This window comes from Gambusia affinis, linkage group LG05 (genome assembly GCF_019740435.1).
Source record: "Gambusia affinis linkage group LG05, SWU_Gaff_1.0, whole genome shotgun sequence".
NCBI lineage: Eukaryota > Metazoa > Chordata > Actinopteri > Cyprinodontiformes > Poeciliidae > Gambusia > Gambusia affinis.
In genome coordinates this window covers 489,298-500,788 of record NC_057872.1, presented here as the reverse complement: position 1 = coordinate 500,788, position 11,491 = coordinate 489,298, and the positions used below count along the sequence as shown (strand labels likewise).

At 39.7% G+C, this 11,491-nt stretch overlaps 2 protein-coding genes across 10 annotated transcripts in view; both read right to left on the bottom strand.

Annotated features, from left to right (window-relative positions):
• ppox (protoporphyrinogen oxidase) overlaps window positions 1–2,889 on the bottom strand; it is a 35,343-nt gene extending 32,454 nt beyond the window's left edge. For 3 of the 4 annotated variants that reach the window (XM_044116232.1, XM_044116234.1, XM_044116233.1), the window contains exon 1: window positions 2,738–2,889. The gene's annotated coding sequence lies outside the window, so the exon portion shown is untranslated. The remainder of the gene's footprint in view (window positions 1–2,737) is intronic. The other variant, XM_044116235.1, reaches the window with a different exon arrangement.
• Window positions 2,890–6,096: 3,207 nt separating this feature from the next.
• dyrk1b (dual-specificity tyrosine-(Y)-phosphorylation regulated kinase 1B) overlaps window positions 6,097–11,491 on the bottom strand; it is a 72,845-nt gene continuing 67,450 nt past the window's right edge. For all 6 annotated transcript variants that reach the window (XM_044116225.1, XM_044116230.1, XM_044116227.1 and 3 more), the window contains 6 exons: window positions 11,044–11,190; window positions 10,790–10,930; window positions 10,557–10,677; window positions 8,203–8,385; window positions 7,459–7,562; window positions 6,097–6,887 (listed from right to left, as the gene is read on the bottom strand). In XM_044116225.1, the coding sequence (XP_043972160.1) occupies window positions 6,372–6,887; window positions 7,459–7,562; window positions 8,203–8,385; window positions 10,557–10,677; window positions 10,790–10,930; window positions 11,044–11,190 (1,212 nt within the window). In that variant the 3' untranslated portion in view covers window positions 6,097–6,371. The remainder of the gene's footprint in view (window positions 6,888–7,458; window positions 7,563–8,202; window positions 8,386–10,556; window positions 10,678–10,789; window positions 10,931–11,043; window positions 11,191–11,491) is intronic.

The window sequence follows — 11,491 nt, the reverse complement described above, 5'->3', positions numbered from 1 at the left end:
TGTTTACTGTGTTAAGTCTGAAGACACACATCCCAGTGAATCATTTGAACTTTTTCTCTCTCAGATTGAGGAGTCTTGATTCAATGTTACTGACTGACTTCATAAACTGAACTTGGAAATTGTTTTGAGACTATTGAACAACAAAACAGCTGTTTTGATCTGGTCATACTCCAGGTCATACAGTGCTGGAGTCAGTGGTTTATGCAGATAATTTAGTAAATATTGTTAGATTTGCATTGGGAGTGTGGGGCATGAGAAAAAAAAAAGTATGGTCCCAAGAGGGACGCGGCAGCAATGATCTAATCCATCACATGCAAACACAAAAACACATCTGACAATCTATTTTAGTGATGAATGACAACAAATTTTATCATGAAATATTCAATATTTCATTATTCAGTTTTAGAGTTCATTAGGTTAAAGGCTGCAATTTAATTACATCATGTTTCATGAAAATCTATTTAAATACGGAAGAAACAGTAGACAAAAACCACAGACCTTCATAATCATCTTTATAGTAGCAGTAATAATAATATTGATTACTAAACCAAAACAAAGTTGGACACTGATGTTGGTATCTGATTCACAGCTCATCTTTGATCTCTTCCAGTTAAAAAAACTAAGAGCAAAAATAATCCATCTAAATGAAAGCATGGGATTAAATATTTCTCGCATCCATTTTACAAACCTTGATGTTCATTCTCAAATAATTAAAGTTCATAAAAGCAATATTTTGTTTCTGAATAACTTGAACATTAAGTTTATTCAAGTTATTCAGTTTTATGTGGTCTCCTCTGTTCTCACTTGGCTAAAGTTTGGTTGATTCCTGTTTCCTGCTTCTTAAAGCATTACCTGAACAATGTGTCAGTCAGATTCAAAATATAATAACATATCCTCCTATTCCCACAATTACTTAGTGGAATATCATTTGCTGACAAAAATTCAATTACTTCACAATTAGAGGCTGTCTAAACAAAACTTTATTTCTTCTGAAAATTATTAAAAATAACATGGCAAATTTGAAACCAAATTGAAAAGTTAAGAATCCCATATTTAAAACCTACAACTTGATGCTGATAAAACACTCTTTGAAATTTTAAATACAATTTACCTATCCAAAGAGCTACCAAGAAATCATTTTAATATCGATGACAATAAAAGCTCATTCTGTGAAGGAGACATAGAAACAATTTACTAATATGTGTCCTATGAATGCAACAAAACCAAAATATTTTGGAATTACTTAAAAAGGAGGATCAAACCAAGATTTGCACTTTTTGAATCTATTTCTAGAGATATGACAACTTTTGTAGTGTTATTGAAAAACAATTTTAAAAAAGGAGAACTCTGATATTTTCTCTGGCAAAATTCTTTATTCATAAACAGAGTGCTAAGATCGCCCCAATTTTTAGATTTTTTAAAATCTGAATTTGAATCATATTTGAAATCTCTGAAATATATTTAAACATAAGTAGATCTGTATGAGATGTTAATAGAATTGCACGCCAACACCTTAATCCTAAAATATTTACCCCTTGTTATAGGTTTTATTATTATTATCATCATTATTTATCTTATTTTATTTAAATCTGTTTATGTTTTGTGTTCTCATGTTCATGTCTCTACAGATTTACATCAGGGGTCTCAAACTCTAGTCCTGGAGGGTCGCTGTCCTGCAACTTTTAGATGTGTCTCTGCTGCAGCATCTGAATAGAATAATGAGGTCATTAATGCTCTGGAGAACTGATCTACACCAGGAGGAGGTCATTAACACATTTCATTCCAGTGTTTTGGACCTAAAAACTGCAGCACAGTGACCCTTCAGGACTGGAGTTTGACACCTGTGATTTACACTATTGTGAATTGCCATACTTGTTTGTACTTCTTTTGATAAATAAAGTTTGGCTGTAACGATTTCCTTGAATGATTTCATTACCTCCATTATTAAAATTTATCAGGGCAAATGATGTGCCTAAATTATGTTTTATTCACTGCCTAGGTGATTGATTATGTTGCGCATCGCTCTCCCTTCTGTCTCTGAGTTGTTTCTAAATGCAAGCAGCATAACATCTGATTTTTAAGTTTGTTCCCGGGGGATTTCATTGACTGATGATAATGTCTGACCAATAAGCATCCTTAAAATGACTAACGCAATGCCTGAAGTATGACACCCTTTCTCCCCCCAGAACTGCTGCCTAGTGGCCGGAGGAAAGCAATGGCCAGGCTAATAATTGTGTCTCATGATAAAAACACAACAAACAGAAACAGATTTTTTTAAAGAAAATCTTATTTCTTTTAATTCCCCACAAAAGCACAAAAAGTAAATAAATTCTCATGAGAAGTAAGTAAACCAGTTCGGGGTTGGGTAGGGTACAAACTTTAGATGTCAAACTATTGGACATTAAAGGTAGCCATTAAATGCTGCGAAATGCACCTTTAGTCGAGCACCAAATCAGAGGCTAACTTCGTTTAAACTGAGTGACCTGTCAAACATATAAAGCTAAATGCTAAGCCGTTCACAGCTTATTGTAATTATTTTAGTTGTCACGAGACAAACGGTGATAAACACCCAATAAACAGCTCAAAAACACATTTCAGCTGCCTTGTTTTAGAGCTGACAGTGAGTTCCTGTAAATACCTTAAAACTCTCATACAGATAAACGTCAGTAATTCAGCCACTGGCTGCATCAGATATCGCTCAAATTTAGGCATCAGCATGACACACATACACAATTACCTTTAATTGTTACCGCAGAGGTACAGACAGACTCACTCCCAAGGACCGACTAGGAAAGCTTGTACAACACTCTTCTTCTTCTTCTTCTTCTTCTTCTTCTTCAACAACTTCTTCTTCCTTTCCTCCTTTTTACGGCGTTTGGAAAGAAACGTTTAGATGTGCTTTACCACCATCTACTGGAATGGAGTGTGGATCGGGATGCCAAATTATTAATTACTGTACACATATTTTAAAACAAACAAACAACAACACACACACAAAAAAACACACCACATACTCTATCAATTTTGTCTTAAGGAAATTTATAAAAATAGTATAAGATTTAGCAGTGGGAAGTTGTGTAATCTACATACCACCCTCCTCTCAATAGAATATTTGTTACAAATAATAAAGCGTGTTTCATTGTCTCTTCCTGAAAACAAAAATTATATTTTCCTGTTGGATGTTTTCCCATTTTAAACAAACTACTATCTAAAACGTAATCTGGATATAACTGTTTCCTCCTTTCTATTTTGTCCTGTTCTACAGTAAATCCTCCTGCCAGTTCTTTATTCTTCCCACTGTTTCTGCCATTGACGTTTTGTTTATTGACTGATTTGATTTCTCCTTTACTGAACGGTATGAACCTATGTAACTATTTTATGTTACTTGTTTTTCTCATGTTTTTCTCGTGTAGACACAGCTAAAAGCTAAAAGCTAAAAACGTTTTGAAAACCCTTATAGAATCGTTTTGACAAAAATAATTAACTAAACAGTTCTAAAATTAGGGAATGTTTTGCTAGTATTTTGTTTCATTTTCGATCAACTCCAAATTATATATCCCATTTTCTTTTCAAAAAGAACCGTAATGGCAAATTATTTAAATATTCCCGTTCCTTGAAAAGCTGAGTTCACTTCAAAATCTTTTCAGGTATTTATCCCTCTGAAGAATCCCTTAGACTTCCATTTGCTTTTTCTGATAAAACCTGTTTATTTTGTGATGGTGATACTGAATTTGTGTGTATTGTGAAGATTTGTGGGATGAGACTCATGGCTTTTCCCTAAAAATACAAAATTACTTGAATTTTCTTAGAAGGACTTTGTTTTTGGGATCCGGAGAACAGAAAAATTCTGGAAAGGCTACTAAATATAATTATTATTATTGGCAAGTTTTTACCCTCAAACGTCTTAAAAACAAAACATCCATCTTTCACAAGGAATTCTGCCACTTTTTATCTATCAAATTTATGGACAAACAGATGTGGATCCATTTCATACTATAAACAATCTGAAACTTCTGGAAAACCCCGAGTTTTTTCCTCTTTTATTTATCTATATTGGTTATTAAATACATTTTTTATTGTCGGTTTAGTGTGTTATCTTTTTTTCCACTTCTGTTTATTTGGAAGTAGCCTATGCTGGCTTTTTCAGGTTTGAATACATCTGATATTGATGCTATATCTGTTATATATGATGTTAAAAAAGAAAAAATAAACAAAAATCAGATTGTAAAATCTAGGGTAAGAGATAAATCCAGGGTTGAGATAGTTCCATTAGTTCCTCATGACTTTATCCGTTCCACGAAGACAAAACCTTCACAGAATAAATTGCCATGGTAACTTACGTGCTTCCTGTTTTGTGAAACCGAAGAAAATCCCGGTTTCTTCTTTTTATTATCGTGTCAGTTGCTGTTCTTTGTTTTTTTGGTGGTTGGCAGACCAATCGCCCCCTACCGGGCTGGAGTGTGGACGTCAACGCTAATCAAAGGCAATAATTCAATACACACATCAAACGATATGAGTCAGTGGGAAGGCTTTATAAAAATAGTTTACACACTCCCAGTGAGAGTGTTGCTATAATCTTTTACTGGGAGAAGCTTCTGGAAAGAAACTCGGATGGTTTGAAGGTATATTTGATCAAATACTGAGGAAACATGTAAACTTCTGATTTTAGAGATATTCAAAAATATGACTTGTTTTTTGTCTAAGTATTGTGGCATTTAGCAAACAGAACTAATTTAGGTCAATCTTTAGTTGTCCTAATACAAGTTTGGTCAAATCATGTTTGTATGGTGAATGTAAATTTGTTATTTCAACAGCTCAGTAGGAAGCTCTTCTAAAATCAGGTCTTCAAAACTTCACCATCTTTATTTTCTCTCCAGTGATCTTACACAAGATGCCTTCTGTTTATGAATAAAAAAAACCTTTTCATTTTTAATTTATATTCTTTTCATACCAGGTGATCCTCATTATTAATGCCATACAGTCAGAGCTGCAGCTCCAGTGGGCAGTGCAGAGACACAGGATGTATGATGTCCTAGTTAAAGGCATGTTCAAGACGATTAGGAAGAAAGGCAGAGATCTGATGTTTGTTGACTTTGGTGTGCAAAAGTATACTCTTTATTCGTATTATATATCCAACTTTATTTTGCCCCGACCCTTCCCCTTCACCCAGCCCCCACAACCAGCGACATTCCCATGTCACCAGTCACTGTCACTGTTACAATAGCCAATCAGAGCTTACCTGCAGAAAGAAGGCAACCAAACAAAGAAGAGCAGAAAAAAAAACGTTACTTTCAGTTTGTTTTTCTTGTTAAATAGTAATAAATACATTGAGATGCAGTGGTTCTTACTTCATCCTTTTTTCTTAAGCACAAGGGTTAAAAAGTTTTTCATTTCTGTTTCTATTTGTTTTTATTTCATTTCTTTATTGATCTGTGTTGGATCTTTAGCAGCAATCCAGACCAGTTGTCATGGTGATTAGCAGCACAGAGAGGAGGAGCTGTCTGGAGGAGAAACACAACAGGAGAAGAAGGAGATGAAGAAGAGTGCAGGAAAGAATGAGGAAGAGAAGATGATCCGTTTGACTCTTGGGAGGCGTCACTGTCCCGTCAGCTTCTCCGCCTGCCTCAAGCACCACCAGGCCAGTCGCAACGTCAGGCTGACAGCAACACATTAAGTCCTGAATATGTCGGCCTTTTCTCTCTCACACACCCATTTCTGTCCCGATGCACGCACGCACACACATGCACACACACAATGTACGTCTCCGAAATGACATCAACTTCCGGTGTCTTGTAATGCAGAGATAACATTAAAGTGGTCAGCTGAACTGGTTGGGTTCTGGAAATGGGTAGGCCATTTTCCAGATGACAGAAACAGCTGCATGTGTGCATGTGCATGTGTGTGTGTGCATGTGTGTGTGTGTGTGTGTGTGTTAATGCTGCTGATGACCAGGGCATGTAAATGTGACTATAGTAAAGTGAACATTGTGAAGAAGGATGCTCCAGCCTCAGTGTGGAGCGGAGTGGAAAACCAGGCCCCTTTTCACCCTTTCACTCCTCTCCAGACTTTACAAAACAGAACACAAAACTCCTCAAACCTTAGAAAATCAAATAATATTAATCAAGAATATCTGTAAAAACACACTTGTCAATCATTCCTTTCAAATTACAGTCTTAACGAGAACAAACAAAAGCAGGACCAAAGCAAAGTATTCCCCGCATCCTTCTCCTCCTCTCTCCTCCTCCCATGCAGAAGAAATTGTCTCCTCCAGCTCCAGATTCACCAGTTTGTCTCTGAACTCTGGCTGTGTGTGTGTATTCGTAGTAGTTGGAGTTAAAATTGTATGGCTTTAGGGCGTGGTTCAGGTTTTATCAAGAGTTGGCTGGCCCTTCGTCTGAGTCTGGCCTCCCTCTGCCCCCCGCAGCAGGGTTATTGTTGTTGGAGGCAGGGTAGTAGTCCTCTGGGGGCGGGGCTTGCGGCCCTGGGGCTGTGGGGGCCGTCCGAGTCCGGAAAGCGGACAGTCCGATTGGCAGAGCGAGGGGCAGAGATGCAGAGCCAAACTGAGAGGCCTCCATGGAAGACACCGCCCCCAGGTGGTGCAGCCCTAGGGACACGCCCACATCCATGCTGTCACTCATCTGGGGAGAGGATCCCTGCTGACCCCCGCCTCCACCCAGGCCCGTCTGGCCGCCCTGCCGTAGTCCACGCCCACCATTTCCATGGTGAGAGTATGTCGGGTGTGGATGGTGAGGCGGGTCCAAAAAGTGGCGCTGGTGTTGCTGGGTGGCAGCTGGTTTGTGGAGCAGCAACTGGGTGTATGCTGGGTCCTGACCCCCACTTCCACCATCACTGCCTGGCCACATCCTCATCTGTTGCTGGGAGGGAGCCTGTGGGGGGGGGAGACTCTGTTCAGATTAGGGCTGGAACCAGTTTCAGTTTTAAGCATCTTAATTAATGACTCCTATAAAGAAGCCTGACCATTTCAGCCAGCACAGAGTGGACTTTCTAACAACAAGAGTACCATAGTGCTCTGCCTTCAGAAGCTAACGCTTAGCAAACCTAGCTGAACTCTCTGCAAGCCAGTAACAGGCCAGTAACAGGCCAGTAACAGTCCGGTTACAGTCCGGTTACAGTCCGGTTACAGTCCGGTTACTGCGCTGTCTCATTTCTCAGACCACCAGAGAGCCGTCAGGATACTGACAGCATCCTAAAGCAGTTCACTGAGCATCTGCCTGAAACACATAGCAACACAACTTCCTGCAAACCTTCACAATAAGAGCCTTAACCACATGCACTGGATCCTTGGCTGTAAAATAACACCTCAGATTGTATTAAAACAGCAGACATCTGCTTTGTTTGAGACAACATAGATTAGCACGACTGCTATTATAGTAGAGATAGGCGCAGTGTGAAAGTGGGGGACAGATTGGAGCAATGTGAGAGGTGTGAAATTTGTACCTGAGGACTGGTCATCTCATAGTCTGAGTGGGTGACAGCAGAGTTGTAGTAGCGGTTGCTGTAACGGTAGTTACGGTTGTCGTTGGAAGAACCACTGGAGCCACCTGAAAACAGACGATTCTCACATCAGTGTCATCACTAGGTTTCAAACATCGACTCATTCATTCATTTTGGTCGATTGATGACTGATATAGACCCTACCAACACTCCCTTACAAAGAGTACTGGAGGACAAACTCAGTGTAGAGATCCTGCTGTTAGCTGAGAAAGTCCTTCTGGGTCCTATTATATCACTTTATTAACCAGATGTTTACAGCTGGAAGTCCTGCTGTTGGCTGGTTGCTCAGACCATGACATGATCAATACCTCTACCTGTGGCTTTATCCCACCAGAGGTCAGCTGATGCATGTCTGTGACTACTGAGTCAGGGTCACAGCGGACCCACCCTGATGGATCTTTTTACAAACAACATGGAGAATGCTAAAAGGTATCTTAACCCACAGTGTTGTTTAAGGTAGCCATCTTGCTTTAATTAGGAAGCCTGTCTGATATCCTGGTGATGACAGGCTAAAGGTGCAAGCTTAGTTCTGACTGGTTGACTACAGAGGGAGGAGATCCACTGAGTGACGGTAGATGTGCTAGATGGCTGTAAAGGTTCTTCCAGGATCCCTCTGGTAGATGAGGAGAATCAGTCAGAGCAGATCTAGCTACAGACAGAGAACAGAAGGAGAGTGTGGGCCGTTACCAGAGCTAGACACAGAGCTAGTAGTGGAGGTTGAATGGGAGTGGTCCATGGCAGGAGAGGTGGATGTAGATGAGCTTGTGTTCGTTCCTTCATCTGTCGTTTTCTTAAAGAAATTGTGCTGGAGGGCATAAAATGGCGTGATTCTGCTTTTAGGGTCGTAGTCCAGCATGCGCAAGATCAGATCTGAAAAAAGAAAAATATCACCAGAATACACATCAGGGTTTTATTGTTGGAAAGTAAGAATAAGAAGTAATTTAAGTTACATTAGCATGTTGACAGATGAAGTTGAACATGTATAGTAAATCATCAACATCTCTTGGAGCTTCAAGGATTCAATTTATGAACACATTAATAAATAGTTTTCATTTCTACGTTGCCTGTAGTGACGCAGACAGCAGCATCACTCAGAGACTTCCTGTTAGCTCATATGTAGTGGACAGAGAACAGGGCAGGCTACTAGTGGTTTAGTTGGGGTTTTTTGAAAGGTCAGCTAACAGTGTTCCTGGAGAACGTCAGAGAGGAACCCAGAGAAAAGGTTCTGGGTTCTTTCTGGGTACTCCAGCTTCCTCTCACGGTCCACACACAGCTTCTAGGTTACCGGCTACAAGTTTATGTGTGAGGAAACTGGAATGGTACCAATATGTATTCCTCCACAAATTCTTTTGAGATATAATAAATCTCCTGTGAACTGTCCATATAAAACCCTGGAGAGAGACAAAAACAGATTTAGACTGAGTTTTAATCGAGCAAGAACTTACCTCCCCATTTACCTTTGTTGACATACTAACCCAAAAACTAGAAGACAATGGGAAGAGGCTGAATAACCCAATTTTCTTGTTCTCAAAGGTGTGGCAAGAGGCACACAACAAATGGAATATATCCGCATATTTCCAAAAATATTCATCCTTGTGGTACAACCCAAAAATCAAAATTGGCAAACAATTTATTGACCGCTATGGTTAAAAAAAGAGATATAACAACTGTTGGTTATCTACATGAAGGGGACATATTTATGTCATGTAATGGGTTTATTGAAAAATTTAAACTGGAGGGTAGCAGTCACTTTTGGAGATATTTACAAATTAGAGATTGCATAAAAGATAGAATGAAGTTTCCTCAGGAGAAAAATCTAATAGAGAATTTTTTGGGATTACCACCTTTATTTAGCAAGGCATCAAAATAGTTTAATATGTGGCCCTGGGTTAAAAATAATATGCAGAAAAGTCTCAAAAGGATATGGGAAAGAAATCCTGATTGTACTTTTGATGAAGGAACGTGGGACTCAATAATTTATCATAATGGGTTATGCATCCGGGAGGCCAAAAACACATTTGTTCTATAGAAAATTCTTAACAGATACTGTCTCACTCCATCTAGACTTCATAAAATGGGCATAGGTAAAGATGTCTTATGTTGGAAATGTCAAAAAATAAAGTTTATTCTCCTGCATGCTTTAAGGCACATAAGGCACGTCTTGTACCTCCAGTCCTGGAGGGTCGCTGTCCTGCAGGTTTTAGATGAGCCACAGGTCCAAAACACTGGAATGAAACGTCTTAATGACCTCCTCCTGGTGTAGATCAGTTCTCCAGAGCATTAATGACCTCATTATTCTATTCAGATGGAGCAGCAGAGGCACGGCGGCCCTCCAGGACTGGAGTTTGACACCCCTTCTTTCAGGGAATGTCCACAAGTTTCTCCAGTCTGGAACAGTGTGTTAACATTTATGGGGGCTGGTTGAAGTTGAAATGACCTGAATCACTGAGACTTTGACTGTTGGAGGAAATAAGTGAGGTTCCACATTTAGACACAACAACTTTTAAGGTATTAAACACTGAATTTGTGACGTGTTGATTTGATTTTGATGCTTTGGAAAGAACCTCAGACCCCAACCTTTAAACTGTGGAGAGAAAGACGGGTTGAAAACGCAGCATGTGAGACGCTTGGAAGACTAAACGGCAGAAATGAGGCTGTAATGGAACAATGGGACAGCCTTCACTCTTACATGTATACAACCAAAGCTTCTGTATTTATTAATTATGTTTTGCCCTCACTGTATTTTATGTTTATATTATGTTTGCTATAGTTTTTTATGCTTTAAAATGTAAAACTTAATAAAAACTTGAATTCCAAAGAAAGTTTGTCCTGTTTGTCTGGGTGGTGACTGATGACCTCTCTGTGCCTCTGAGTGCTGCTCTTGTCCACCCTTTGAGAACTCTGAAGTGTCTCAGGTCTGACATGAACGTGGAAAAACATCTGTACAACTTGATGGACTCAGAGACTTTCCAGGATTTTCTCCTGTCTGTGCCTAGAGGTCAAAGTTCATCTTGAAGCATCACAACCATGTGACAACATACCTTTAAATTTCAGGTAGTCACAGGGGGCATGTCCTGGCTCTCCTGCCCTGCGCCCCCCTGGACCTCCAGTCTCTACACCTAAAATCTCATGAAGACGGCGTGTAGCTGGAGGCTTGTATTCCTAGAATGCACACACACATTATTGAATATTATATCATCAGCAGGTGTTTAAAGAAACTAAAACTAAAGGTGACATGACTTCCACATGGAAAGGGAATCAAAGGACCATTCACCTTCTTCACATCCTTGTTCTTCTTCACCGTCCATAAGCCGTCTGACAGCTTGTCAAAGTACTTCCTGGCTTTAGGAGCTGCATCCAGCATGTGGCTGGGTGGAACTCCCAAAACCTCCACAATTTTATTCATCTGGTCAACCTGTTCAGATGTGCAAACACACATGGTCATCGTTGATAAGGAAGTGCATGTGCAGTCATCAAGCACAAACACAATCACCCCATGCAGACAGAGAAAACTGTTCATCTGGTTACCTCGTTGGAGCCACTGAAGAGGGGCTCTCCTGTGTGCATCTCTACAAGGATGCATCCGAGGGACCACATGTCGATAGCCAGGTCATATGGCATCCCCAAGAGGACCTCAGGAGAGCGGTAGAACCTGCTCTGTATGTACTGATAGATCTGTGAGGAGCAACATAGTGGAGTCAGGCAGGGAAGTTCAGAGGCAAGGAGACAAGCTGGCAAAAAGATGAAAGCCAGGTCTGAAGAAGATAAATCCACCTTATTCCAGGCAGAGCTGCTGCATGAAACTTCCAGTAGGATAGCAGTTTGGTTAAAATTTGAATTACTATTTTTATTTACTAGGTTGCAGTTTAGCTACATGTTTAATTTGCTTGTCTGTTACAATAATACTACACCTAAAAGAAATTTGTCAGACATACCTGGAGGTTCCCTTAAACCTGCACTCAGGGAAACTGAAATA